The sequence below is a fragment of the Musa acuminata genome, chromosome BXJ1-4 (assembly GCF_036884655.1).
Source record: "Musa acuminata AAA Group cultivar baxijiao chromosome BXJ1-4, Cavendish_Baxijiao_AAA, whole genome shotgun sequence".
Taxonomy (NCBI): Eukaryota; Viridiplantae; Streptophyta; class Magnoliopsida; order Zingiberales; family Musaceae; genus Musa; species Musa acuminata.
This window is the reverse complement of record NC_088330.1, coordinates 26,882,844-26,910,475: the sequence shown is the minus strand read 5'-3', so window position 1 is coordinate 26,910,475 and position 27,632 is coordinate 26,882,844. Positions and strand designations below refer to the sequence as shown.

The 27,632-nt window shown below is 34.5% G+C and overlaps 2 protein-coding genes across 2 annotated transcripts; both read left to right on the top strand.

The window, feature by feature from the left end:
* The first annotated feature begins 3,277 nt into the window (after nt 1-3,277).
* On the top strand, nt 3,278-4,176 carry LOC135672486 (germin-like protein 3-8). The gene has a single exon (XM_065180963.1). It carries the CDS (start codon nt 3,278-3,280, stop codon nt 3,986-3,988), a length of 711 nt encoding a protein of 236 aa, XP_065037035.1. The 3' UTR covers nt 3,989-4,176.
* Nucleotides 4,177-26,340: 22,164 nt separating this feature from the next.
* LOC135672485 (germin-like protein 3-8) lies at nt 26,341-27,237 on the top strand. Its single transcript, XM_065180962.1, has one exon. It carries the CDS (start codon nt 26,387-26,389, stop codon nt 27,047-27,049), a length of 663 nt encoding a protein of 220 aa, XP_065037034.1. The 5' UTR covers nt 26,341-26,386; the 3' UTR covers nt 27,050-27,237.
* The last annotated feature ends 395 nt before the right edge of the window (nt 27,238-27,632 follow it).

Sequence of the window (27,632 nt, the reverse complement as noted above, 5' to 3'; positions counted from 1 at the left end):
CTTCGATCTAGACAATTATTACAAAACAAATTAAATATTGTCCAATATGTTATTGATTCATCGACGTCTCATTCGATTCTTTAGTGCATCATCCTCTCTTGCGCCTATTGCCTAATCGGCTAGTTGATCTCTGCAACTTTAATTTCCTTAGCGTAATTTTTACTCTTCTTGGCCCAAAGCCTTCTGTCAATATGTCGACCGATCCTCCGACTCGACATTTAATCTTTTGACATGTTCCATTCCGACCCAACATGATTCTTCCTGCATTTAATTATCTCTCCCTGATCGAAGCTTCCTGCGTCACTTAAACGCACACTAGATAACAAACACATCAATTAATTTCATCATCAAAATCTGAGATTCAACAATCTCCCCCTTTTTTATGATGATAACCAATTGATGACAGAGTTTAAACTAAATTCTCCCTATGAATATGCCATATTGATATAACCTTGAATTCAAGTCATAGCAAATTTAATCATGAATATTTGATCATTGCATGCTTCATGAATATTGAAAGAACCAATCATAATATTGCATACAACATAATAAATATTTCAAATCATCATGGCATTAAAAATATCAAAGTATATTACATCCTACCATGTATGATTCTCATATCATCATATCTTCTTTCCCTTTGTCGTCAACAAAAAGGAGAAGTACAACTATCAAGTTTTAGAGACATGAATGCTTAGCTATTTAGCAAAATTTTTATCACTTTAGAACATTCAAGCTAGTGAGTTACTCTTCTTTTTGCAATAAGAAAGTTTCCAAATTTTGTATCTTGAGCTAGTAATTTTTGAAATGTACAAGATAGTATATTTTTGTATCTTTTTGAAATGTGTAGCTTAGCAACATTGCTACTCTTGAGATTTGCAAGATAGCACTTCTTACTTCTCTTTTGATATGAGCAAGCTAGCAAGTTTTGCTCTCTTTACGATATGCAAACTAATAAGTTTTAGCTTCTTCTTGCATATATCATCATGTAAGCTAGTATATTTTATTGCCCCCTTTGTCATTGTCAAAAAGAAGGAAAGAATACAATTTTGTAATTCTTTTTTCCTTTACAATAATTTTCAAAACATGACAAAAATAAATAACAAATTTACATCAATATTCCAATCATTATTTCAATCATAAAAAATAAAAGATCAAGTCATGATTTTTGACATCTCTTCTTTTGTATATAGAAGGAATGATAGTGAAACGATCTTGATTCAAAAAGACGATTCAAGTCTAAAAATCGAGAAATCAAGATCATAATCCAAAAAATGTATAAGAAGAATTTATACATTTGAGAGATCTAACATGTCTAAGTTTATCATTCAAGATAACAAATTTAGTTCTCTTGGTATGCTAGCTATTTTCTTTCCCCCTTTTGTCTTTGTAAACAAGAAAGAAGAAGGGAAGAACATAATGGTGTAAATGTTCAAGTCATCATAAAAAAAAATTAATTTGGTGATGAGATATACAATTTATGAATACAAAGGAATATCAATAATAAATCATGACATGAAAGATATTAATATCAAATCATGAACCACAAGACATGATTTATTTTAACAAATCTCTTCTTTTATAAATAGAAAAAAGAAACATAGGAGATTAAATGATATAATATCTTGATTCATGCATAAGAAATCTCAAGTTATAAATCTCAAAAAATCAAGATAAAGCTCATTCAAATTCAAATCATCAAATTAAAATCATTTTCAAGAGATTCATAAAAAAGACATAGATAGATTCATTAATCTCTCCTTTTTTTTCATTAATGATTCAATTATATTATGAGATATACAAATCATAATTACAAAGAAGTCATATAAAAATCATGACATGAAGGATGTTAATATGAAAAATTAATTCGTGAATGATTTATCTTGACAAATCTCTTTTTTAGTAAATAACGACTAAAATCATAGGAGATCAAATAAGATATCCTGATTCAAATAAATCTCAAATTATTAATGTCAAGAATCTAGATTCATTTAGATAAATCTTCTCTTAGACAAGTAAATCATACGTGAATCAAGAAAAAATATTTTATATAAAATACATCTCAAGTCACGACATCGATAAATGACTCGATTGGATAGATAATCTCATTATTAAAATAAATCATACGAAAAAGAATCCAAAATATCATCAAAATCACTTTTCAAAAAATTCAATGAAAGCAACGTAGATAGATTTCAAGAAGATTAAAGATAGCTCAAGTTCTTTTAGTTCTAAATTTTGTGATTGATTTCATGTTCAAGGCTTTCATACAAAGGTCATACTTCATTATTTATAATCGAAAAGCAATACAAAAATCATATAAATCATCAAGCTCAATAAACTATAAATTACCCAAAAATCATCATTACTTTAAATCACCATGCATACTTATTGGTCTCATTAGATTTTATTTTTCTATAGATATATTGAATAGTGTTAATCTTACATTGATATTCTGATATATTTTTTAATTATGGATCTGTATAATTATTTTTAATTTTGAAAGTGTATAGAACTTCTTCCTCTCCAACATTTCTTTCATGGCTTTGACTATATAAGAACCTCCTTCAAAATCTCTTATAAATATTGATTTCGAAACAAGTTTTCATCTTTATGCTGCATATCAAATAATGATCTTCTTAAATGGAGACAGGCAACAAAGATCATATGGCGATGCCTATGCTTCTACTTAACATCACTAATAAAAAATATCATGTATATCACAAAATTAAAATAAAAAAAAGACAGAGAAAGTCAAACATAAAAAAAAGAACTCGAAATATTTTAATAAAACAAACCTGATCAGAATCCCTTGCTGCTATTATACATATCAGACTTGGGGTGTACACAAGTCCTGTCCTTAATAGGATAGGACTTATCATAATCGTTTTCAGATTAAGACTCCTAGTTTAATTGCACTGGGGAACTGATAATACTATGAACATTGTATACTATATTACATATAAACGCGTGATGGTATACAATCAACAGAGGAAATAATATAGTAAAGTTACACCCCAACAACAAGGAAAGATAGCTATGACTTGGTTGATAGTAGCAATATACGCATTAGATTAAGCTTCATGTTCAGCCTTGAAAGTCCATTATTGAGACCCATTCCTTATTCTTTGCAATGAATCAATCATATGACTATTCCATTAACCTTATCAATATGACTGATTATTCTGTCGATTTCAGAAGAGGTTGGTTGCGACAAGCAAGCTAAAAGTTACAATGACTCCTTCAAATCTATTCTTACTATATATACAAACCATACATGCATCACCCTCCTCTCATCACCATCAACATAAACCACCATCTGAGAATGGAGTTGCGGTGTGCTGCACAGTCCTTTGTCCTCTTCCTCTCCTTCACCCTCCTCCTTGCATCGACCCGCGCCGACCCTCACCCTCTGCAGGACTTCTGCGTCGCCGACTTCGGAGCTACTGGCGTGGTCGTCAATGGGTTCCCGTGCAAGCCTTCCTCCAACGTCACGTCCGACGACTTCTTCTTCGCCGGGCTGTCCAACGAGGGCAACACCAGCAACATCTTCGGTTCCAGCGTGACCCCTGCGAACGTCCTCAGCTTCGCGGGACTCAACACCCTCGGCGTCTCCATGAACCGTGTCGATGTCGCCCCCGGCGGCGTCAACCCGCCCCACAGCCACCCGAGAGCCACCGAGCTCATCATCCTCCTCGAGGGTCGACTGCTGGTGGGGTTCGTCAGCACCAACAACCAGTTCTTCTCCAAGGTCTTGAATCCCGGCGAGATGTTCGTGGTGCCCAAGGGCCTCATTCACTTCCAATACAACGTCGGAACGAAGAAGGCGCTCGCCATCACCACCTTCGACAGCCAGCTCCCGGGGGTGGTGATCGCCTCCACTACCCTGTTCGGATCGACGCCGGCGATTCCCGACGATGTGCTGGCCAAAGCTTTTCAGGTGGATCAGAAGGTTGTCACCGCCATAAAGTCCAAGTTTGCGAACTAAGATACCATATATATGTGTTTGACTTGTAGTATTTACATATGTTGAATAACGTTGACTTGTTGGACTAGTCCCATATTGGTGCCAAACAAGTGTTACATGTAGTTAGTTCTCTCTCTTCCTCCTTGTTTGGAGCATCTTCTTGTTCATCTCTCGAAAAGCAATAAAACATGAATGTTTCATTTCTCTAAGAATACTGCCAATGTTCCATTTATATGATTCTTAGAGTTCACTATTCCGTATTACAATTACAAAGTCTATTTCGCAATGAGTTTAAGCAAATACGGAATAGGGAATGAGAATAAGAACGCCAACCATTATTTCCAATTTGATGTTGGAACAGGATATTCTCATTTTTCTTCCCCATTTTAGCGCAAACTATCCTTTCCACTCCCGTGTTTGAATATTAACGTAAATTTTATAATTAAGTACAATTTTGGTGTAAAAATCTTAATTAAGATTTGTCTTTGTCATATACCCTCGATAAATATATAAGTAATGAAATCCTTTGGATACAGAGTTTTTAGTTTATTTATTCTTTCTTCTCTATAAAATTCAATTATCTCTATAATTAGAATTTTTAGTTTATTTATTCTTTCTTCTCTATAAAATTCAATTATCTCTATAATTATTGATGTCCACCATCTATCTGTAAAATTTTTAGCTTTGTATCAGAACAACGGGTTGGATCTTATAGGTTTGAACCTTGGTTTTTAAAAGGAAAATAAGAGAACCAAGAAACTAATAGAGAGAGAAATAAGTGAAAGATCCTATTAGATAGGCTTAACCTAGATTTTGGACTTAGTAGTTCCTGTTCCAAAATCCGTAATTTTGGTTCTATGAAATATGAAACAGAAACTCAATCGATTCCCGATTCCATTCCAAAACTAGCTTTTGTCATATATTTTTAAATATTATGAATATTTTAATTATTTTTTTAATATTGTATGATTTTTTTTTTGTCATTGCTTACTTAGTTTTACATACATAATGACATAAATTAAGCAATACCTTAAGTCAATTCCTAATAGACATTTCGATTGCTTCTATGATTGATGTGTCAAACAAATTTTCATTATTAAATGATCTGTTGGGCTCTATATCCAATCATTAACATATATTCTAATTTCAGTTGATTTCAGGGTTATACTCTTGTGCATTTCATTCAACATATTTTTTAAAATAATTTTTTTTTTTACGATTACTATGAGCACTAGGATTGCTAGAATTTATTTTGTATTAGTTGATAGAACTGAAATGTCGTGGAATAATACATCCAGCGTTGAAGGATCAAAAAATATTAAATAAAATTATTAGATAAACATCTTTCTTGAAGTTTGAGCTTGTAAATCCATTCAATGCTAATGAATAAATATTTTAAATAAATCTTTTGATTATAATTTTAATGCTTATGAATTGAGTAATATTTAACTACTTAATCTAATGAATAAATATTTTGATTATAATTTTATTATGTCATAATTTGGAATTGAGGGAATTAGTTAGAATCAGGTTGAAATTAATTAACACTGTTAGTAAACAGATGTGCCGTGATTGATGATTCAGCACGGTTAGGCTCACTTGTCGACGTCGGGAACCTTTGGTGGAACTATTGAGTTGATGAAGTGGTTGCACCCTTCAAACGTCTCGAGGACCGGTAGAGGTGGCAAGGTCGATCGTAGCTTCGCTACGGGCCGGCACTCAAGAGTCGACCGATACAAGCGTTGTTTCTGGGAAGATGCATCCTCTCACCCCCTCAGATGGTTGGGGATCTTCCTTGTGATGTAAAAGCCTCCTGGAGATGGGAGATGCGGGCTGATACTGGTCGGGTCAGACTCGTTAGGTCACCCTCCTCTGCATACCGGGCGTCGTCTTCAGGATGAAGGTATTCGTGGCTTGGCGGCGATCAACTCCCTGCAAAATAGCTCTCGTCAGGTAAGTCCCGACTTTGGCCCCTCCGACGAGCAAGTTAGATTCATCCTCAATGCCCTCCCTTTTTGCTCTCGCCGGGTATTTATACCTGCGTGCGGGAATTGTTCGGGCCCTGGTTTAGCATGGTCGTTGACTCTGGAGGCGGAACAACCTCCTTGACGATATGACATCTTCGAGAGTGCTTAAGCGATGTTAGACGGCACTGCCCTAATAGCAGACGACACCGCCCCCAACTCTCGGGGCGGTCAGGATGCACAATCGCACCGTTTGAGCTTGCCGTGGTGTGCACCCCATGGTTCTAGAAGCGTACGGTGTCGCATGGGCTGCAGCGTTTGTCGGTGATTCACATAGGGCCAAAATACACTCTATCACTTTCCCCCCCCCTCCAAGGCATGCCGATGGATCATTGGCGGTTCGGGAGGCATGCCGGGTTTGAGGGATATGATAGCAAAAGAACCTCGAGGGCCTCAAGCCCATTAGGAATTCCTGCATGATCAAAGAAGGGTGAGTGTCCGGGAATCCCCGGATTTCAATGGCAAAGCGTGCCACGAACTGGGAGAGCGATTCATCCTCACGTTGGGATAACGTGAGCAGGGTGGCGATTAAAGGCTTGGGTCGCACACTGGCCAGGAAGTTTTGCTCGAACTCCCTTGTGAGCTAATCAAAGGATGAGATTGAGAATGAGCGCAGCCGGCTAAACCATGCTCATGTCAATCCTTTGAAGGTGGTCGAGAATGCCCGACACATCAGGGCATCAGAGGTGCTGTAAAGGTCCATCTGAGCTCGAAACGCGGCAACATGCTCTGCGGGGTCAGAGCCGCCGTCGTACGTTTCCAATGCCGGTAGCTTGAAGTTGAGCGGTACAGGATTGTCCTGTATTTCCTGAGTAAAGTGGGATTCACCCGAGCTGCCTTCACCCATCTCGCCCTGTGACTTTTGGAATTCGTGCTGCAACTCATCCAAGCATCGGTTGACCATGGAAAGCTGGATCTTGAATGAGACATCTGCTGAGTCCGATGATATGGTATCAGGCTCGAAGTAGGGCGGAGCGATCCAGCAAGGTGTGGGTGTGCCCTACTCAGGTAGGCCTCTTGGGTTTCTCTCATCCTGAGTTGCTCCTTGCTTGGCCTTTGTTGTGTCAAGTCAGACGCGGGAGCCGCTAGTTGCACAATCTGTGGCATGAGCAGATGATTTTCTACATCATTCCCACCAAGGCTTGTACTTGCTTGGCTAAGCCGAGGAACGCTTCGGGCGAAATGACCGAGGGTCCTGTGATATATCTAGGGGGAGAGAGCCCCAGATCATTAAACAGGCGCTAGTAGTGATCCGACATCGAGGTCGGGATCCCCCCATCTTTGAGGACGCGGAGGGGTTGATCCCCGAGTCCGGAAGGTGGTGGCTGGTCGATGGTTCTCCCTCGGGGGGAAATCCTGCGGGGTGCTCCTACGATATGGCTCTCATTCTAGCGCCAAAAATGTTAGTGAACTGATGCACCGTGGCTGATGAGTCAGCATGGCTTAGTCCACAGGTCAATGTCGGGAGTCTTCAATCGATTGAGCTAGTTGCTGAGGTTGGTCACGCCCTCAGGACGGGGTGCTAGCGCCGGAATGTTAACTAGCGTCTCTCGGTCGGGATGCTAGTTGGCGACTCTCGGTCGAGATGGTCATGGCTCGAGGTGGCCGCTCTCCTACACAAAAGGCCCTCGTCGGATGGCTACCGACTTTGGCCCCTCAACGAGTAAGTCAGTGCATAGTTGGTTTTATTTGTTTTTGCCTCTCTCTTGGTCAGATGCCGGCTAGAGATTTTTATACTACTGTACAAGGGTCGGCCGTACACGGGTTTGGCATGGCGACCGATCCTCGAGGGGCGAGATTGTACCTTTATATAGCCATCGTCCCGGGACGCGCGGAATGACGCCATACGACACCGTCTCGAGCTTTTTGGGACGGGACATATCGAGGAATGCCTTGGTATGGATTCTAGCTCAGCGCGTGGGAGTGCTACTCTTGCTGACCTGGCAGTAGCGTGACGTGGCGTTGATTGTGACGCGGCCCGGACCCAAAATATACCTTATCATGAAGTATGATAGTAGACTTGGATAGGGTGAAAACAATCAGATTGAATTTCTCTTTTTCTGATCCGCAATATCGAGATGGCATTGAAAAACTTTCAAGTGGACTAATTCAGATTGATTGATCACCCGTTCCTTGAATAAAAACAAAAAAAAATCTCATTTTTCAACTTTTACAAAAGGTTGGAGCTCCCTTGATTTGGCAGCAAGGTCGGGCAAGAAGAAAATAGACTGATTCCCTAAAGCACAAAAAGTAGCATGCAAACAATAACATCATATCGACTTAATATCATACTCACCAAGAGAGAGATGATTGGGATTCACCAATATTTTAGGATTCCCAACGTTACTATCCTGGGAGGATAAGGAATCTTATTATAAGAAAAAGTTCTAATGAAGGAAAAAAGCCCTAAAAATTAATGTTTAGTTCTTTTATACATATATCATATATCTCTAGGATTTGGTGGGGGATAACAAGATGTGAGAAATCCTTGGAGTACTTCTAGATTATTCTTTACGATGTGTAGAGATAGTGCTCTCTATGATTTCTAGAAAGGATAAGAGAAAATGTATAGAATTTTTCATTGTTCATATGAGAGGGTATAAGGGGATTGCGCTTGAGGGAGGATAACTTACGGGCCTTGCAATTAAATTTATATTGTAAATTATTTGATTTTTCTATAGATATATCGAATCATGTTAATTTTGATATTCTGATATATTTTTTAATTATGGATCTGTATGATTATTTTTAATTTCGAAAGTATATAGAACTTCTTCCTCTTCAAAATTTCTTTCATGGCTTTGACTATATAAGAACCTCCTTCAAAATCTCTTATAAATATTGACTTGGAAACATGTTTTTATCTTTATGCTGCATATCAAATAATGATCTTCTTAAATCGAGACCGGCAACAAAGATCATATGGCAATGCCTATGCTTCTACTTAACATCACTAATAAAAAATATCATGTATATCACAAAATTAAAATAAAAAAAAGACAGAGAAAGTCAAACATAAAAAAAAGAACTCGAAATATTTTAATAAAACAAACCTGATTAGAATCCCTTGCTGCTATTATACATATCAGACTTGGGGTGTACACAAGTCCTGTCCTTAATAGGATAGGACTTATCATAATCGTTTTCAGATTAAGACTCCTAGTTTAATTGCACTGGGGAACTGATAATACTATGAACATTGCATACTATATTACATATAAACGCGTGATGGTATACAATCAAGTAAAGTTACAACCCAACAAAAAGGAAAGATAGCTATGACTTGGTTGATAGTAGCAATATACGCATTAGATTAAGCTTCTTGTTCAGCCTTGAAAGTCCATTACAATGACTCCTTCAAATCTATTCTTACTATATATACAAAACTATATTCTAACTAATTTACTTTCCAACATAATTTGCTCCCCCTTTGTCATTATCAAAAAGAAGGGAAGACCCTTTACATTAATTTCTAAATCATGACAAAGGTAAGTATCAATCTTATTTGTGCATCATTAAAACTTGCACAATTTCAAAACCATACACTTTATATTTCATGCACAATACCAAAAAATAAATAAATCATCATTATGAGCATATCACACATGATACTAAAATATTAAAATTTTTAAGCATTTATCAATATTTTGATCATGATACCAAGCATTCATCATTTAAAGCATTCATGATACATTATTTTGGTAACAAATCATAGCATTTCAAATCATGATGGTATTAATTTTGTCAAATTATATCCTACCATGCATGATCAAAACTTCTCCCCATTTTATCATTGTAAACAAGAAAGAAGAAGGGAAGAATATAATAGTGGAAATTATTTCAATCATTTCAAGGCATTCGTGTCAAAGAAATCATGTCATCAAATTTAAGACCACTTGAATTACAAAAGACATAATTTATTTCAACAAATCTCCTTAATTTTTTATAAATATCAAAAAGAAATATAGGAGATCATATTTTTCCTTAAGTCATAAATTTTGAAAAATCAAGATAAGTCTTGTTCAAATTCAAATCGTCAAATCAAAATCATTTTCAAGAGATTCATAAAAAAGTATAGATAGATTCGTTAATCTCTCCTTTTTTTGATAACTCGATAAAGAAATCTTTCCTCTTTTTAGTTATTTTAATTCATGTAATTTATTTCATTTTTTCCAAGTAAATACATGCATTAAAATTTAAAACCGAAAAAGAACTTTAATTATGGCAAAGATCGATAATTCATAAATCACAAAAATCTTCATGCATAATTTTGAAAAATAAATTTATTAGGCATGATATCATCAAACATGATTTCATAAGGCATTTTTAATCAAAATTATTTTGTTTATCATAAACATGTAATTTTTATGATTATTTTTAAAATTACTAGAATGATAAGCATGATTCCTAATTTTTGTAGTTTTATTATTAAATATACAATTATCAAGAAATAAATTTTCTAAACAAAAAAAAAAAGTATCATGAAAAGCATCATGTAATTTCAAATAAATTAAGGGGGTTTCGAGTACCTCATCGTTAAAAGTCGTTAAGGCATAGTTTGCTACCTCACCTTTGTTGATTTTCTCCTTGTCTTCGGAGGAGCTCGATTCATCCTAATTTGTGTTCTTCTTCTTGCGTTCAAAGCAAGTAGTTCCATTCTTTTTGTTCTTTAATTTTTGTTTAATGAACTTTTTAAATTTCATTTGTAGTTTAAGTTCACCATCACTTGAGCTTATGCTCGAATGGTCTTCGATTGTTCTAAGTTCTAAATCCTTCCTGTTCTTTGGAAGGTGGTTCTCAAGTTCTTTGCATGCATTGCACATCATTTTATAGGTCATCAAAGACCCTATTAGTTCTTCGATAAAAAAAGGTATTCAAATTTTTTGATTCTTGTATAGTGGTTACTTTTGAATCCTAAGTTTTAGAAAGCGATCGTAAAGTCTTGTTAACGAGTTCAAAATTCGAAAAGCTTTTACCAAGAGCTTTTAAAACATTGATGACATTCGTAAAATGGGTGTACATGTTTCCAATGGTTTCGCTTGGTTTCATATGAAACTGTTCAAAATCGTGCATTAAATGATTAATCTTAGAATCTTTAACTCTATTTGTGCATTCGTGTGTGATTTCGAGAATATGCCAAATATCGAAGGCCATTTCGCACATAGATGTTGAATCTCGGATTTTGATGATGAAGTCAATTGTCATTTGTTATGATGGAAGTGTGCAGGATTAACTATGATGGAAGTAAGACATAGAGCAGGAGTTGTGCCGGAGTCAAGACCATGATAACGTTAGGGGTTTGAGAGTTCGACGGAAGTTCGGATGGTTGTTGGAGGTTCTGTAGGAACAAATCCGAGAAGTCCAGGAGCTTGCCAAATAAGCTCATCGGAACTTGCCAAGTGGATTGTCGCAAGTCCAGGAGTTTGCCGGAAGTCAGCCGGAGCATCGCCGAGGGTTCGTCGGATGTTCGCCGAAAGCTCGTTGGAAGAAGCAATTGACGCACCGGAGCAAGTTGTAATATTAATGTCTTAAATATCATAGTTAGCATGATGATTAAGTTAGAAATAGAAGGTGATCCCATTAACTTAATCTGGGGGCAATTGGGCCCTTGATAGACCCAAATTGGACCGAATGGATCAGCCCATTCGGACCAAGAATTCCTGGCCGACGGTGCCACCGCCCAGGAGCTTAGTCTCCCAAGAATACTGAGCGATGGTACTGCCCCTGTCAAGTGGTGGTACCGCTTGAGCTCGGTCTCCGAGCGAGGTTGGGTGGTGGTACCGCCCTTGTCAGGTGGTGGTACTGCTTGAGCTTGGTCTCCGAGCAATGCCAAGTGGTAGTACCGCCCAATTATGGCAATAGTACCACTAGGACCCCGGAAATCCAGGAGATGACATTTATGAGCTCTAAATTCAAACCAGTTGGGGCCTATATAAAGCCCACCCTTTCCTGCATAAAAGTAAACCGAAATCTTGATCTTATTTTGAGAATTTTAGAGCTCAAACGTGTTGTAAAAGCCAAAAGTTCTTCTCCCTCTTTTCTTCTAAGTTTTAATCATTCAAGAGAGAAGTGAAAATCAATAAGGGTTGTTTCCTAAGCCCGTCAAAAGGAGTAAAGCTGTAAAAGGGTGGTTGACCTTCGCCTATTGAAGGAAGGCCTTTTGTGGACGTCGGTGACCTCATCGGAGGAGGAAGCCAAAAGTGGATGTAGGTCAAGATTGACCGAACCACTCTAAATCTCGGTTTGTATTTACATTCTGCTCTCTATCTTAAACTACAAATTGCCTCTATTGCTTTACTTCAACTCTACTTTTGCTTAATCTTAAGTTGAAGTACTTTTCGAAATGATCTTTCATCGAAGACATTTTTTTATCGTACAAACGTCATTTTAAATCGTCGAAAGTTTTCCGCTGCACTAATTCACCCCCTCCCTCTTAGTGCTCTTGATCATAACAATTGGTATCAGAGCGGGGTTAACTCTCAATCAGATTAAAACCCAAGAGAGATGACATACGCCAAAAACCAAGAGGGCCACTCTATTACACATCCACCCATGTTCAATGGGACGGACTACACCTATTGGAAGACTCGAATGAGGATCTTCCTTATTTCCATGGATTTTGAACTTTGGAATCTTGTTGAAAATGGATTTTCAAAGTCTTCTCTTCCAATGATTAATTGGAATGAATCGGAGAAGAAGACTTTCGCTTTTAATGCAAAGGCTATGAATGCCTTATTTTATGCGCTTAATAAAAACAAGTTCAATCGTGTTTCGATTTGTGAAACCACATTAGATATTTAGTATACACTCGAAGTGACTCATGAAAGCACAAGTAGAGTAAAAGAGTCAAAAATCAATCTTTTAATACATTCTTTTGAATTTTTTTTAATGAAACCGAGCAAGACCATAGGCAATATGTACACCCGTTTCACGAATATTATCAATGGTCTAAAAGGACTTGGCAAAAGTTTTTCAGATTTTAAGCTCGTAAATAAGATTCTAAGATCCCTTCCAAAGAGTTGGGATCCTAAAGTCATTACTATTCAAGAGGCTAAAGATTTAAACAACTTCCTTGTTGAAGAATTAATCGGGTCATTAACGACCTATGAAATGACTTGCAAAGCTCATGAAGAGCAAGAAGACATCTTTCCAAAGAACAGGAAGGATATGACACTTAGAACTCTAGAAGACCACTTGAGAGAAAACTCAAATGATGAGGACTTTGATGATGACTTGACACTTCTAACAAGAAAATTTAAAAAATTCATTAAAAGAAATAAGTTTAAAAATGATATAAAAAATAAATTTGAACCAAAAAAGGACCAAGTTATTTGCTATGCAAGAAGCCGGGATACTACAAAAGTGATTGTCCCCAAGCCAAGAAGAGAACACCAAAGAAGAAGGCGCTCAAAGCAACGTGGGATGACTCAAGCGTGTCCGAAGAAAAGGAGTCCAACACCGAGCAAGTTGCTTATTACGCCCTAATGGCCATCGGAGGGGAGGTAACAAACTTAATTGATTCAGATTTATCATTTGATGAATTTTTAAATACCTTCCATGACTTATTTGATGAATGCAAAACAATTAGTAGAAAATATAAATTACTAAAAAAGGAGCATGATAGTCTTACTAGTAATTTCGATAAATTAAAAATTGAATATCATGATAGTTTAGCTCCATGTGTAAAATGCCATGATCTAGAAACTCTCTAAAAGGAGAATTTGCTACTTAAAGACACTTTGAAGAAATTCGAGGTTGGTAGCAAGTATTTGAATATGATCCTTATAAATAAGGGTCACGTTCCTAAAAGAAGTGGAATCGGATTTGTGAGAAGTCCTCACCAAAATCCAACCAACTTTATTAAAGGCCCTATCTTGCATGTTTCGCATCAAGGTAAATGCAAGTTTTGTTGCAAACATGGACATAGAACTTATCATTGTCCATTCAAGAAGGTTAGTCTGAACAAATTAATTTGGGTTCGTAAAGGAACCATGATAAATTTTATGTAACATGATAAACGATTTAGATCAGTCTTTGAGGCACCCAAAAGTGAATGGGTACCTAAAAATCATCATTTCTTGTAGAAATATACACCATCATAAGCTAGGAGCAAAAGATGGTACCTTGATAATGGATGCTCAAGACATATGACTGGAGATCCATCTCAATTCTCTAAGCTCACTAGCATAGACGAAGGCTATGCACCTTCGGAGATAACAAAAAGGGTAAAATCATTGGCAAAGGAACCATAGGTAACAAATCCAACTTCTTTATTGAATATGTTTTGTTAGTTGATGGTTTAAAACATAACCTTTTGAGCATTAGTCAATTATATGATAAAGGATATATTATCAAATTTGAATCTAATGCTTGCATCATTGAAAAACCACACAAAAATACATCTATGATTGCATTAAAATAAAATAACGTATACACCATTGACATGAATGATCTTTGTAATAAAATATATTTCTTGGTTTTGAATGAGGATGCTTGGCTTTGGCATAGGAGATTAGGTCATGCTAGCATGAAACTAATTACTCAAATATCATCCAAAGAACTTGTAAGAGGAATTCCACATTTCAAGTTCATCAAAGATAATGTGTACGATGCTTGTTAATTAGGAAAACAAATTAAGGAAAGTTTCAAATCTAAGAATCAAATAAGCACCTCTAGACCCTTATAATTGATCCATATGGACTTGTTCAGACCAATCTCTACATCAAGCCTAGGAGATAGCAAATATGCCTTTGTTATTGTAGATAACTATAATAGATATACATGGACTTATTTCTTGAAACACAAAAATGAATGCTTTAGATATTTCACCAAGTTTTGTAAACTTGTTCAAAATGAAAATGGTTCTATGATTTCATCAATTAGAAGTGATCATGGTGGTGAATTTCAAAACCGTGATTTTTAAGAATTTTATGAATTTAATGGATACAATCACAACTTCTCTACTCCAAGAAATCCTCAACAAAATGGGAGTAGTAGAAAGAAAAAATAGAAATTTATAAGAAATGAGGAGAATCATGTTGAATGAACATAGCCTACCCAAATATTTTTGGGCCGAAACCATAAACACTGCATGCTATATTTTGAATAGAGCTCTAGTAAGACTCTTACTCACCAAAACTCCCTATGAGTTGTGAAATAACAAAAAACCCAACGTTTCATATTTTAAAGTTTTTGGGTGTAAGTGTTTTATCTTGAATGAAAAAGATGCCTTAGGAAAATTTCATGCTAAATCCGATGAAGAAAATTTTCTTGGTTATTCTTTGGTTTTTAAAGCTTTTCATATCTTCAATAAAAGAACTTTAATTATAGAAGAATCCATTCATGTAGTTTTCAATGAGATTTCCGAAATCAAGAAAAATGATTTGGATGATGATGTTAATTTTGATTCTTTGAATTTAAATGAAACCCTTCTCCAACTAGTAACTTGGATGCATTCACTTCCGAAACATCCTTACCCAAGGATTGGAAGTTTGCATATGCTCATCCTAAGGAGATAATCCTAGGAGACACATCTAAGGGGGTTCAAACACGTTCTTCTCTTAAAAAGTTTTGTGCCAACGCCGCTTTTCTCCCCCAAATTGAACCAAAATATATTGACGAAGCCATGAAAGATGATTCATGGATTATCGCCATGCAAGATGAGTTAAATCAATTTGAGAGAAAGAACGTCTGGAAGCTTGTTCCTAGGCCAAATGACCATTTAGTTATTGGTACTAAATGGGTCTTTAGAAACAAGCAAGATGAATATGGTATCGTGGTTATAAACAAGGCTAGATTAGTGGCCAAAGGTTTCAACCAAGAAGAAGTTATTGATTATGAAGAAACCTTCGCTCCTGTGGCTCGATTAGAAGCCATAAGGAAGCTCCTTGCCTATGCTAATAATAATAATTTTAAATTATTTCAAATGGATGTGAAGCTTTTGCTAAAACTATGAGTCTCGAATTTGAAATAAGTTTGATGGGAGAATTAACCTTCTTCTTAGGCTTACAAATTGAGCAACTAAACAATGACATCTTTATTAGTCAAACTAAATATGCTTTATATTTGCTAAAATATTTAATATGGATAGCTCAAAAGCTATCAACACTCCTATGAGCACCTTCACTAAGTTAGAAGTTGATGAAAGTGGAGAAATCTTCGATCAAAAAACTTATAGGGGTATGATAGGAAGTTTACTTTACCTTACTACAACTAGACCAGATATCATGTTTAGTGTAGGACTTTGTGCTAGGTTTCAATCGAACCCTAAGATATCTCATCTCAAAGTAAAAAGAATACTTAGATATCTTAAAGGTACCATAAATATAGGAATATGGTATCCAAAAACTGAGAATTTTGAGTTAATTGCTTATGCTGATGCGGATTTTGCTAGGTGTAGACTAGATAGAAAAAGCACATCAGGAACATGTCAATTTTTGGGACATATCCTTGTCTCTTGGTCATCTAAGAAATAAAACTCGATTGCACTATCAACAACCAAAGCTGAGTATATTGTAGCTAGTGCATGCAATGCACAAGTTGTGTGAATGAAAAACACCTTAGAAGATTATAAAGTTCATCTTAAAAATATTCCTATTAAATGTGATAACACAAGTGTAATATGTTTAACAAAGAATCTCATTCAATACTCCAGAACAAAACATATTGATATTAGACATCACTTTATACGAGATTATATCACTAATCATGATGTAATTATAGAGTTTATTGATACTAAACATCAGCTAGCTGATATTTTTACAAAGCCTGTAAGTGAAGAATAATTTGATTTCATTAGAAGAGAATTGGGAATTTGATGTGTCCGAATGCATGAACTTATTAAAATCATTTTCGAACGTTCTTAAGTCATTCACTTAATTGCTATGATGAGAATTTTACATGATTACATGCCTTAATAACATGTTGGAAATTATATATTTTGGATATAAAAATTTTCATGATAATAAGCATGTTTTATCTTCATGATTGTGTTTAAAAATCTATAGCAAAAACTTGTCTGAATGCATGAATGTATTAAATTTTATTTTTGGATTTTCTTGATCCTAACGATATATTATTCTCTTCCAGACTTAATGTAGCTTTCATAAGCATATATCATATCGAGTTTGTTTCATATCATTGATTTTTGACATATGAAATCAATTAACAAATGCATCTCTCATCGAGTTATCGTGTGAAAAATATTTTTTCGAGAAATGGATTTGATGAAATGATTCCTTCTTATGAATTTCTTTTTAAAGAAAGATTTTTTAATACTTGCAAGGATTTAATTTACATGTAAAAATCTTGATCCTTGTAAAAATGAAGCATGATTTAATCTCTTAAGGATTTTAACTTCATTCAAGTAAGCTCACAAATGGGTTTCCTCTTTCATGCAAAAAGATAATGACAAATGAAAAGAAAGAAGTAATGAAAGCTATCTTCATGTCATGTTTTCCTTGAGATATTTATATAATTGGTATCCTATCACTCATTGTTAAAAAATGACATGAACCTAGTTATGACATTAATCATTACCACACTTATGCTTAAAACTTGCTTAAATCATTCTCCTTTTTATTATGACAAAGGGGGAGAAATACTTGGTAAATTGATAACAGAATTGCTATGATTGCCATATTTGAATTATGTTAAGATATCAAATGCTTGTATCGAAATATTTGGTAAATTGATGCTATGATTGCTATATTTGAATTTTGAAAAGATATCAAGAGCTTATATCGCAATTATATAGATTGATATCTTGCCATGTGATGAAATGCTATGATTGTTAAACACTTGAAATGTTTGTATTATGTTAAGATATCAAGAGCTTACATCGTAATTATACAAATTGATATCTTGCCATGTGATGAAATGCTATGATTGCTAAACACTTGAAATGTTTGTATTATGTTAAGATATCAAAAGCTTATATCGTAATTTTACATGTTGATATCTTACCATATGATGAATTGCTTCGATTACTATCTTTCACATTTGAAATGTAAAACTTGAAAATTGATGTCAAGCCTTGACATCATTTTTAGAGAGATATATCATGATAGGAATCATGATGGGAGTATTGATAAGGTTAAACGATCTTAACTTATCACTAGGTCTCTTGAATTCAAAGGCTTTGAATTCAAGAATAACTTATCTCAAGTATGGCATATAGATAGGGGGAGTTAAGGTTAACTCCGTTATCAATTGATTGTCATCATCAAAAAGGGGGAGATTGTTGAATCTCGAATTTTGATGATGAAGTCTATTGTCATTTGTTATCTAATCCATATGTTGAGATAAGTGTGCAGGATTAACTATGATGGAAGTAAGACATGCAGTAGGAGTTACGCCGGAGTCAATGACATGCCAAGAGAGGATGATGCGCCGAAGAATCGGACGAGGTGTCGATGGACCAATGACATGCCAAATAATATTTGATTTAGCTTTGTAATAATTGTCTAGATCGAAATAAGTTTTAGGTGTAATTGAGTTGGAATTGGGCCAACTCAATTAGGGACCAAATGGACCCAAGTTTGAGCTATGTTGGGCCAAGTGAAAGGCTCAAACAAGTGACCGAACAAGTAGAACTATTCATGGCACAATCTCCGAGACTATGCCAGGCAATGGTACTGCCTAGACATAGTCTTCGAGACTATGTCAAGCGGTGATACCGCCCAAACACAATCTTCGAGACTGTGTCATGTGGTGGTATCGCAAGACTGGGTGGTGGCACCGCCTAGTGTTAGTGCTGCATGCGATGGTACTGCCCAACATAGATAGTGGTATCGCTAGTACCTCAAAAACCAGGGATGAGACTCTTTTAGGCTCCATGTTTGAATCCATTTAGGGCCTATAAATACCTCTCTCATCCTTGCTCAGAATACACAAGCACAAAGAATTTAAAAGTGAGAAAACACTACAGCAATCACTTGAGAAATACCCTCCTCTTGTTCTAAAGTTTAGAATTCTGTTTAGGGAGGAGTGATTGCTTGTAAAAGGTTGCATCCTAAATCTGTGAAAAGGAGAAGAGGGGTGTAAAAGTTTAGAACTTAAAGGTTGCCTCGTAAACCTATGAATATCAAAGTTATGAATGTTTTGTTTTGTGCTTTGGATAAAAATGAATTTCATCGGGTTTCTATTTGTGAAACTTGGCATAATATTTGGCACATTCTTGAAATCACATACGAAGGCACTAGTAGAGTTAAAGATTCTAAGATAAATCTTTTGATGCATGATTTTGTATTGTTTCATATGAAACCAAGCAAAATCATTGGAGGCATGTACACCCGTTTTACGGATGTCGTCAATGCTTTAAAAGTTCTTAACAAATGTTTTTCAAATTTTGAAATTGTTAATAAAGTTTTACGATCTCTTTCTAAAAATTGGGATTCGAAAATAATGACAATACAAGAATAAAAAACCATAAATATATTTTCACTAGAAGAACTTATTGGTTCATTGATGATATATGAAATGATGTACAATGCACATGATGAATATAATGAACTTGAGAACCTTCCAAAGAATAGGAAAGATTTGGCACTTAAAACTCAAGAAGACCACTCGAGCGAAAGCTCAAGTGATGATGACTTTAAACTCTTAACAATAAAGCTTAAAAAGTCTATTAAATAAGAATCAAAGAATAAAAAAAACTTAAAAAGGACATTACTACTTGCTATGAACGCAGGTAGCTGGGGCACTCCAAAGATAAATATATAAAACTGAAAAAGAAATTACCAAAGAAGAAGGAAGCACTGAATTGAGTACATCCAAAGATAAGGAGCAAACCAACAAAGATGAGGTGGCCTTTCACAATGAGGTATGTAACTCACCCAAAATGTGTTTATCTTATTTTGGAATAACTTGATGCATTTCATGAGTTACTTTTAAATTAGTTTAGAAAAATTATATATATAAAAATAAAAATTTGAGCATGAAAATTGCATGTTAACTCCTAGCACTAAGCATGAAAAGTTATATTCATTTAAAAAGAAAAATACATTATAAACAAAATGATTTTGAATTTGATTGAAAATGCTTTATATTTAATGAAATCATGTTTGATGATTTAATAATGCATAATGATGTAAGACATAATAAAAATGTTAAAAGTTTTAGTACCATGCTTAATAATTTAATTATGCATGATGATTTGAAGTCTTGGTGATTTTTGTGATGAATCTTGTCTTTGTCTTTCGGTTTTAAACGATGATACATATTTTTGTTTGTCATAAAAGACAAAGGCATACTTATAAGAAATCAAATCACTTAAATTGAAACAAAAAGATGAGAATGCATGTTTTTTGAAAAAATCTCTATCTAATTGTGTTTTCGTTGTAGAGATCCTTAGTGACGAATCTATTTATATTTTGAATCTCTTGAATTATGAAAGTGATTTTGATGATTATGAATTTGAATGAATTTTATCTATATCATGATCTTGATTTCTCAAAATTATAACTTAGGATTTTTCTTATATTAATCAAGATCTCTCATTTGATCTCTTATGTCTCTTTTTGCAACAACAAAATTGTTTTGTTGTTGATTCTTTTGACTACAACTTGATATCTATCTAAATTTGCTAAAGAAAAAAACTACATTTGCTACATTTACTAAAGAGAAAAATTATCTAAATTGCTCTTTTGCTATGAATCAAGATTTTTTCTTTCGCTAAAGAAGAGATTCATCCAAACGAAACTTAATTCTTTCACTTGATATCTATAAATTGAGATTTATTATGAATCAAAATTTTTTTTTAATTGTCCTCTTATGATTCCTCTTGGTATTTTCTTAAGAGAATATTTTCTATATGAATATTAAGAATTCTTATGTATGAATCGAGATCATTTATTATTTGTTCTCTTACAATTCTTTTGTTGTTTACTAAAGAGAATATCTTTTTCAAAATTCATGACTTCAAATTTCTTTTGAAGATCTTTTACTATTTGATCTCCTAAGATTTTCTTTTGATTATTTAAGAGGAGATTTATCAAAATAAAATATATCTTTTAGTATTCACATGATCTCATCTTACATGATATGATTTTTCTTTGTATAATTCCTTGTATTCATGAAGTATATCTCATCACCATTTTTTTTTTTGATATCTTCCATGTGATGACTTGAATATTTATACATTTGTGCATTCTCCTCTTTTTGCCTATGATAAAATGGGAGAAAGAATTGCTAGCGTGCACATCTCAAGAAAAGCACATTGCTAAGAAAGGCAAAACATGCAAACTTGCACATTAAGGGAGATAGTTTGGTAGCTTGGATAAATTGGTGTAAAACTTACTTGACATGCTTTCAAACACTTGCATTGTTGAATGTTTCTCTTTTTTGCTTATGACAAAGTAGGAGAAAATAAATAATGAATGTTTGGTACTAACAATCATGAAGTGATCAATGCTTAAAAATGTTGATTTAATGTTTGGTATCATGAATGCTTTAGTGGGAGAAATGATGAATGTTTGGTATTATGATCAAAATATTGATTTAATGCATAAAATATAAATGCTTAAAAATTTTAATGTTTTAGCATCATGAATGTTATACCCAAAATGATGTATCATGAATGCTTGAGTTTTATGTATGATATGCTCATAGTGATGATTGATTTATTTTTGGTATTACACATGAAGTAAAGATGAAATATAAGGTTTTGAAATTATGCATGTTTTAATTTGAAACTATAATGATGCACAAATATATTGAATTAAAAATGATACTTTATCTTTGTCATGATTTGGAAATTGATTTAAAGGGAAAAAAATTACAATATTGTATTCTTCCCTGCTATTTGACAATGACAAAGGGGGAGTAAAATTTGTTCACTTAGCATGTTCTAAAATGATGTAAAACTTGCTAAATTTGCTAGCTTACAAATTACAATAAAAAAAAAAAACTTGTTAGGATGCAAAATTGCTAGCTTGCACTTCTCAAAAGAGAATAAAGAACTTATTATCTTAAACATCACCAAGAATTGCTAGCTTACAATCTCAAGATAAGCAAAAGTATAAACTTGTAAAATTTACAATCTTGCACATCTTTAAAATTAATGATGATTTGGTGATTATGCATGTTGTAAAGTGATGAAAAATTTGCTAACTTATATATATTGTAAAACTTACATATCTCAAAAACTGACTAGATGCACTTCTCCTTTTTATTGATGACAAAAGGGGAGAAGTATGATGATGATATTAAAATCTTATACATGATTTGTTAGGATCGAGTCGGCACTAGAATTAGTGCAGCGGATAAAATTATGTCGATTCAAAAATCTTTCATTCGATTAAAACTGATTTTGGAAAAGATGTTAACTTGAAACACATTTGTAAGAGTGTGCAGTTAAAGTAATGAGGAATTATGGTAATTTGCAATAAATATAAATAGCAAAGCATAAATGCAAACCAAATTTTATAATTGTTCGGTCATCGTGACCTACATCCACTCCTGATTCCTCTTCCGTCGAGGCCATCGGCATCTACTAACGATCTTCCTTTAATAGGCGAAGATCAACTATCCTTTTACACCCTTCTTCTCCTCTTCACAGGTTTAGGAGACAACCTTTTACAAGCACTCACTCCTTCCTAAATAGAATTCTGAACTTTAGGACTAGAGGAGGGGATTTCTCAAGTGATTGCTATAGCGTTTTATCACTTTTAAGTTCTCTGTGCTTATGTATGTTAACCATGGATGAGGGGGGTATTTATAGGCCTCAAGTGGATTCAAACTTAGAGCCTAAAAGAGCCTCATCCTTGGTTTTTAGGGTACTAGCGGTACCACTGCCTGCAAAACTGACACTAGACGATACCACCACCTAATCTGGCGGTACCACCGCTTGACAGTCTCTCAAAGACTGTGTCTGGCAATACCACCACCCAAACTGATGGTACCACTGTCTGACATAGTCTCGGAGATTGTGCCACGATAGTTTCACCTATTAGGTCATTATTTGGGCCTTTTACTTAGCCTAACACTACCCAAACTTAGGCCCAATTAGTCCCTAATTGTGTTGGCTCAATTTCAACCCAATTACACCTAAAACCTACTTCGATCTAGACAATTATTACAAAACAAATCAAATATTGTCCAGTATGTTATTGATTCATCGACGTCTCGTTCGATTCTTTAGAGCATCGTCCTCTCTTGCACCTATTGCCTAATCGGCTAGTTGATCTCTGCAACTTTAATTTTCTTAGCGTAATTTTTACTCTTCTTGGCCCAAAGCCTTCTGTCAATATGTCGACTAATCCTCCGACTCGACATTCAATCTTCTGACATGTTCCATTCCGGCCCAACATGATTCTTCTTGGATTTAATTATCTCTCCCTGATCGAAGCTTCCTACGTCACTTAAACGCACACTAGATAACAAACACATCAATTAATTTCATCATCAAAATATGAGATTCAACAATCACCCCCTTTTTTATGATGATAACCAATTGATGACGGAGTTTAAACTAAATTCCCCCTATGAATATGCCGTATTGATACAACCTTGAATTCAAGTTGAATTCAAGTCAAAGCAAATTTAATCATGAATATTTGATCATTGCATGCTTCATGAATATTGAAAGAACCAATCATAATATTGCATACAACATAATAAATATTTCAAATCATCATGTCATTAAAAATATCAAAGTATATTACATCCTACCATGTATGATTCTCATATCATCATATCTTCTCTCCCTTTGTCATCAACAAAAAGGAGAAGTACCACTATCAAGTTTTAGAGACATGAATGCTTAGCTATTTAGCAAAATTTTCATCACTTTAGAACATTCAAGCTAGTGAGTTTCTCTTCTTTTTGCAATAGGAAAGTTTCCAAATTTTGTATCTTGAGCTAGTAATTTTTGAAATGTACAAGATAGTATGTTTTTGTATCTTTTTGAAATGTGTAGCTTAGCAACATTGCTACTCTTGAGATTTGCAAGATAGCACTTCTTACTTCTCTTTTGATATGCGCAAGCTAGCAAGTTTTGCTCTCTTTACGATATGCAAACTAATAAGTTTTAGCTTCTTCTTGCATATATCATCATGTAAGCTAGCATATTTTATTGCCCCCTTTGTCATTGTCAAAAAAAAGGAAAGAATACAATTTTGTAATTCTTTTTTCCTTTACAATAATTTTCAAAACATGACAAAGATAAATAACAAATTTACATCAATATTCCAATCATTATTTCAATCATAAAAAATAAAAGATCAAGTCATGATTTTTGACATCTCTGCTTTTGTATATAGAAGGAATGATAGGGAAACGATCTTGATTCAAAAAGAAGATTCAAGTCTAAAAATCAAGAAATCAAGATCATAATCCGAAAAATATATAAGAAGAATTTATACATTTGAGAGATCTAACATGTCTAAGTTTATCATTCAAGATAACAAATTTAGTTCTCTTGGTATGCTAGCTATTTTCTTTCCCCCTTTTGTCATTGTAAACAAGAAAGAAGAAGGGAAGAACATAATGGTGTAAATGTTCAAGTCATCATAAAAAAAAAATAATTTGGTGATGAGATATACAATTTATGAATACAAAGGAATAAAAATAATAAATCATGACATGAAAGATATTAATATCAAATCATGAACCACAAGACATGATTTATTTCAACAAATCTCTTCTTTTATAAATAGAAAAAAGAAACATAGGAGATTAAATGATATAATATCTTGATTCATGCATAAGAAATCTCAAGTTATAAATCTAAAAAAATCAAGATAAAGCTCAATCAAATTCAAATCATCAAATTAAAATCATTTTCAAGAGATTCATAAAAAAGACATAGATAGATTCATTAATCTCTCCTTTTTTTCATTAATGATTCAATTATATTATGAGATATACAAATCATAATTACAAAGAAGTCATATAAAAATCATGACATGAAGGATGTTAATATGAAAAATTAATTCGTGAATGATTTATCTTGACAAATCTCTTTTTTAGTAAATAACGACTAAAATCATAGGAGATCAAATAAGATATCCTGATTCAAATAAATCTCAAATTATTAATGTCAAGAATCTAGATTCATTTAGATAAATCTTCTCTTAGACAAGTAAATCATACGTGAATCAAGAAAAAATATTTTATATAAAATACATCTCAAGTCACGACATCGATAAATGACTCGATTGGATAGATAATCTCATTATTAAAATAAATCATACGAAAAGGAATCCAAAATCATCATCAAAATCACTTTTCAAAAAATTCAATGAAAGCAACGTAGATAGATTTCAAGAAGATTAAAGATAGCTCAAGTTCTTTTAGTTCTAAATTTTGTGATTGATTTCATGTTCAAGGCTTTCATACAAAGGTCATACTTCATTATTTATAATCGAAAAGCAATACAAAAATCATATAAATCATCAAGCTCAATAAACTATAAATTACCCAAAAATCATCATTACTTTAAATCACCATGCATACTTATTGGTCTCATTAGATTTTATTTTTTTATAGATATATTGAATCGTGTTAATCTTACATTGATATTCTGATATATTTTTTAATTATGGATCTGTATAATTATTTTTAATTTTGAAAGTGTATAGAACTTCTTCCTCTCCAACATTTCTTTCATGGCTTTGACTATATAAGAACCTCCTTCAAAATCTCTTATAAATATTGATTTCGAAACAAGTTTTCATCTTTATGCTGCATATCAAATAATGATCTTCTTAAATGGAGACAGGCAACAAAGATCATATGGCGATGCCTATGCTTCTACTTAACATCACTAATAAAAAATATCATGTATATCACAAAATTAAAATAAAAAAAAGACAGAGAAAGTCAAACATAAAAAAAAGAACTCGAAATATTTTAATAAAACAAACCTGATCAGAATCCCTTGCTGCTATTATACATATCAGACTTGGGGTGTACACAAGTCCTGTCCTTAATAGGATAGGACTTATCATAATCGTTTTCAGATTAAGACTCCTAGTTTAATTGCACTGGGGAACTGATAATACTATGAACATTGTATACTATATTACATATAAACGCGTGATGGTATACAATCAACAGAGGAAATAATATAGTAAAGTTACACCCCAACACCAAGGAAAGATAGCTATGACTTGGTTGATAGTAGCAATATACGCATTAGATTAAGCTTCATGTTCAGCCTTGAAAGTCCATTATTGAGACCCATTCCTTATTCTTTGCAATGAATCAATCATATGACTATTCCATTAACCTTATCAATATGACTGATTATTCTGTCGATTTCAGAAGAGGTTGGTTGCGACAAGCAAGCTAAAAGTTACAATGACTCCTTCAAATCTATTCTTACTATATATACAAACCATACATGCATCACCCTCCTCTCATCACCATCAACATAAACCACCATCTGAGAATGGAGTTGCGGTGTGCTGCACAGTCCTTTGTCCTCTTCCTCTCCTTCACCCTCCTCCTTGCATCGACCCGCGCCGACCCTCACCCTCTGCAGGACTTCTGCGTCGCCGACTTCGGAGCTACTGGCGTGGTCGTCAATGGGTTCCCGTGCAAGCCTGCCTCCAACGTCACGTCCGACGACTTCTTCTTCGCCGGGCTGTCCAACGAGGGCAACACCAGCAACATCTTCGGTTCCAGCGTGACCCCTGCGAACGTCCTCAGCTTCGCGGGACTCAACACCCTCGGCGTCTCCATGAACCGTGTCGATGTCGCCCCCGGCGGCGTCAACCCGCCCCACAGCCACCCGAGAGCTACCGAGCTCATCATCCTCCTCGAGGGTCGACTGCTGGTGGGGTTCGTCAGCACCAACAACCAGTTCTTCTCCAAGGTCTTGAATCCCGGCGAGATGTTCGTGGTGCCCAAGGGCCTCATTCACTTCCAATACAACGTCGGAACGAAGAAGGCGCTCGCCATCACCACCTTCGGCAGCCAGCTCCCGGGGGTGGTGATCGCCTCCACTACCCTGTTCGGATCGACGCCGGCGATTCCCGACGATGTGCTGGCCAAAGCTTTTCAGGTGGATCAGAAGGTTGTCACCGCCATAAAGTCCAAGTTTGCGAACTAAGATACCATATATATGTGTTTGACTTGTAGTATTTACATATGTTGAATAACGTTGACTTGTTGGACTAGTCCCATATTGGTGCCAAACAAGTGTTACATGTAGTTAGTTCTCTCTCTTCCTCCTTGTTTGGAGCATCTTCTTGTTCATCTCTCGAAAAGCAATAAAACATGAATGTTTCATTTCTCTAAGAATACTGCCAATGTTCCATTTATATGATTCTTAGAGTTCACTATTCCGTATTACAATTACAAAGTCTATTTCGCAATGAGTTTAAGCAAATACGGAATAGGGAATGAGAATAAGAACGCCAACCATTATTTCCAATTTGATGTTGGAACAGGATATTCTCATTTTTCTTCCCCATTTTAGCGCAAACTATCCTTTCCACTCCCGTGTTTGAATATTAACGTAAATTTTATAATTAAGTAAAATTTTGGTGTAAAAATCTTAATTAAGATTTGTCTTTGTCATATACCCTCGATAAATATATAAGTAATGAAATCCTTTGGATACAGAGTTTTTAGTTTATTTATTCTTTCTTCTCTATAAAATTCAATTATCTCTATAATTAGAATTTTTAGTT

Coding starts and splice junctions, on each gene's coding strand:
- LOC135672486 (XM_065180963.1), top strand. CDS start 3,278: ATGCATCACCCTCCTCTCATCACCATCAACATAAACCACCATCTGAGA.
- LOC135672485 (XM_065180962.1), top strand. CDS start 26,387: ATGGAGTTGCGGTGTGCTGCACAGTCCTTTGTCCTCTTCCTCTCCTTC.